Source organism: Rhinoderma darwinii, chromosome 11 (assembly GCF_050947455.1).
Source record: "Rhinoderma darwinii isolate aRhiDar2 chromosome 11, aRhiDar2.hap1, whole genome shotgun sequence".
In the NCBI taxonomy this organism is placed as follows: domain Eukaryota; kingdom Metazoa; phylum Chordata; class Amphibia; order Anura; family Rhinodermatidae; genus Rhinoderma; species Rhinoderma darwinii.
Genome location: NC_134697.1, coordinates 95,722,005 through 95,725,497, shown reverse-complemented (window position 1 = coordinate 95,725,497; position 3,493 = coordinate 95,722,005). Strand labels below are relative to the sequence as shown.

Here is a 3,493-nt window from a genome sequence, read left to right as displayed (position 1 = left end):
CTCTTGCCTGTGCTGGATATTGTGAGTTCCTATAATCATCCAGATGGTGGCGCTAGACTGGCGCCGCAGGTTAACCTGTCTGGAGCGGGTAAATGGAACTGTGACGCAGCAGTTTGTGAGGTAAAATGGCGGATTAACCCCTTTTGGGCTGGAACTGCCGGGAAACAGTGATTTTAACCCCTTTTGGGGCTGAAATAGTCTCTTGCAGCTGCGGTTGCAGCTTTGTACGGTGGGGACCAGGGCTTTGGGACAAAGTCTCTCTGGTTTGGGGCCCACATGAGATTTAAACGTATCCTGTTCGTGACGCCAAAGTTTATATGCAGCAACCACGAGGAAGAGCTTCCCAGGAGGATGGGAGCAGTAGTGAAGTGCACGGTGTATGGCCTGAGGTATCTGTAGGAATCTCTACCTCTCCTCCCTCGCTCCTTCTCAGGCTGGCACAGTGACAGGGGGGGCTGCACTATGGATGATGGTGGTGATAGTCTTTTCCCCCGTAGCAACTCCCGTGATGGTGGTAGTAGTATGTGTGCGCCTGGCAAGGTGGTATGTGGGGTGCCCTTGATGTTATGCAGTGCAGGGACCAGACGACACAGGGGATTTGAATAACTCACGTTTACTGAAGAACTTTATACAGTCTTCCAAAATGGAGGCACGTTATCTTCTGTCCACTTCAACAGTTGAGGGGAAGAAGGGACCAGTGGGTGACCAATGAGGGTTTCAATTGTCCAGCTATATCTAGAAATCATTCACTTTTCCAGCAGCGTGTGTAATAAATGAACTCACTTTTCTCAGTGATGAGGGTTGTAGTTGAGTGACTTGATAGACACTTCTTATATTAATTGTGGCGTGCGGCAGAACCGGTAACAGCGCCAGCAGGAGTTCTGAGGCCCAATATTATATAGACTTCTCCTCAGAAACAGACAGACAGCTTTTCAGCTAAATAATACTTGCTGTGGTGATGATAGAGATGATATGCTGGTTACAATCTCCTTACTGTTCCTCCTCTTGCATTGGGCTGCAGGTGCTGAGACCTGTTGCCAGTTGAAAGGATTGTATTAATCTGCTGTGTCAGAGCAGCTAGCAGACATGTCTGTCTCCTCACAGACACGACCCGACTCCTCTGTGTAGACTGTGAGACAGAGTCAGAGTGAGGCTCTAGGGCAGTAGCCAGGCTCCACCCCCTTTTCAAACAATGCTAGATGTACAATGCACCCTCTAATGGCTCCCCACTGATACCTTCATCCTTCTCTTCAGCTGGTGAACAGCACACTGTGTGAAAAATAATAAAGACATGTAAAACACATACAATGCATGACATACAAATAACAGGGAACCAGAAGGGTATCTTCTGGGATGCTGCATATTCACCATCTATTTTTAATAACTCTCCTTCAAAATCCCCATCTGACTCTGACAGGACACTGAATCTATTAGATACGACCATTACGTCTGGTCCCTTTCTTCCTGCCTCTTACCTCCTCTCCCTCAGGCTTACGAGAGGACGTGTCTTTTTTTTTCCTCTTATTCTGCATACCCCTCCTTTCCTCAGATGGTAATGCAGAAGAAGAGGCTGCCGGTGGCTGGTCACGAGGGACAACTTCCATGGTCTCCTGTGTACTGTCCGACTGCTGGTGTTCTGGACCTGGATGACCTGACTCCTGCTGGACCTCCTGTCTGGTCATTATTGACCCTGACATTAGAGCCTCCTCCTCTACAGCGTCCGTCTCAGTCATAAACTCCTCAACCGGAATCTGTTTACAGATATTGTGCCACGCGTCAGGACAGTCCCTGTGCGGGTGACCCACCCTCCCACACAGATTACATCGGACATTCTGACAGTTGGAACTTAGATGGCCAACTTCACCGCACAGGTTACACTTTACCACGGTGCAGATGTTTGCCAGGTGACCGGTCTTACCACACTTGAAGCACTTTCTGGGTTGACCAGGATAAAAACAAACACCCTTTTCTCTCCCAATGAAGAAGGAATTGGGTAAATGTAAAGTCACATTGTTATGCTGGCGCAGTTTTACCAGAACCCTCCACCCTCCAGTCCAGATACCATCAGCGTCTCTGTTCTTGGTCAGGTCAGACACCAGGTCACAGTGTCGCCTGAGCCAGACCACAATATCCTGGGGAGGAACAGCTTCATTCCAAAAAATGATGTTGACACCAACGGTATCTGGCTTGGACACTGGAATAAAGCTAAATTTGTCCCAACCGGTTTTGTCCCTGAACTTGGAAAAATGTGCCCAGAATCTATCCAAGTCAGGCGTAAGCTTAAAGCTGACATCGTAGCCCTGTCTGTCTGGTAGATTTATTACTGCCAAGATATTTGCTGGCACAAAACCCATCTGGTGACACAGAAGTTCTCGGACCACAAACCTCCTATCTGGAAGGTCCTCCTTGGCGCCCTTGTGCTTGAACCTCACCACATTCCTCCTTTTAAAGGCCTGGCCTGTATAGCTAGCGCCAGAGGTAAAAGATGGAGCACCGCGGCTCCAGGCATTTCTGGGAGGAGGCTGGCGGGTCTCACTGTCCTGACTTATAGGGCGAGTGTCTGCTCTAGAGGGGTCTGTCACACCTTGTGTACTTACAATTAGAGGGGGGAAATCAAGCACATTATTCTGAACATCTTCTGACCCATCAACCTCTATGTCATCATCAGATAAACCTACATCATACACAAGCCGTGCGTTCCCTCCAACCAACAACCCTTCAGGTACATTCCCACTCCCCCCAGTCTGTGCCCCAGCAGTACAGCTCTGCTGTGTCAGCGCATCATCCTGACCCATGGATGAACGTCCACTGTCCTGTTGTGCTGAGCATCCTGGGACTTGTGGTGCCTGTGCTAGTATCCGACTTCCATGCCCCTGTTCAGACACAGCTGCAGATTTTTGCCGTTTTTCTTACTCCTCTTTCTGTGCGTCCGCTTCTAGAAATGAGAACCTTGCCGGTTGCAGCACTAGTCTGGTCTCTGGCCGGGGATCATCTGGGAAAATATCTGACCCCGAGTCCGCCTCAGAGAATCTGAACTCTGGATCAAAGTTCTGTCTGTCGGTCATAGTAGAAAACCGTTCCTTGTTTTTATAGGATTCTGCGAGTGGCCCCATCCTCTCCAGGACACCGTCCATCTCCCCCACCACTTGTGCGAGTTGCATCCCGAGTGAGTAAGGCCTCATTTACACGAGCGTGTGCGTTTTGCGCGCGCAAAAAACGCTGCGTTTTGCGCGCGCAAAAGGCACTTGGCAGCTCCGTGTGTCATCCGTGTATGATGCGCGGCTGCGTGATTTTCGCGCAGCCGCCATCATAGAGATGAGGTAGTCGACGCCCGTCACTGTCCAAGGTGCTGAAAGAGCTAACTGATCGGCAGTAACTCTTTCAGCACCCTCGACAGTGAATGCCGAACACAATATACACCAACCTGTGAATAAAAAAAGACTTTCATACTTACCAAGAACTTCCTGCTTCCCCCAGTCCGGGCTCCCGGCCG

The 3,493-nt window shown here is 49.8% G+C and overlaps 1 protein-coding gene across 1 annotated transcript; it reads right to left on the bottom strand.

The window, feature by feature from the left end:
• Positions 1–1,430: 1,430 nt before the first annotated feature.
• LOC142663080 (uncharacterized) lies at positions 1,431–2,899 on the bottom strand. Its single transcript, XM_075841381.1, has one exon. The coding sequence runs from the start codon at positions 2,793–2,795 to the stop codon at positions 1,431–1,433; it is 1,365 nt and encodes a 454-aa protein (XP_075697496.1). The 5' UTR covers positions 2,796–2,899.
• Between the last annotated feature and the right edge of the window lie 594 nt (positions 2,900–3,493).

Bases quoted from the DNA above. Each gene is read 5' to 3' on its own strand.
- LOC142663080 (XM_075841381.1), bottom strand. From the start codon at position 2,795: ATGGGTCAGGATGATGCGCTGACACAGCAGAGCTGTACTGCTGGGGCA.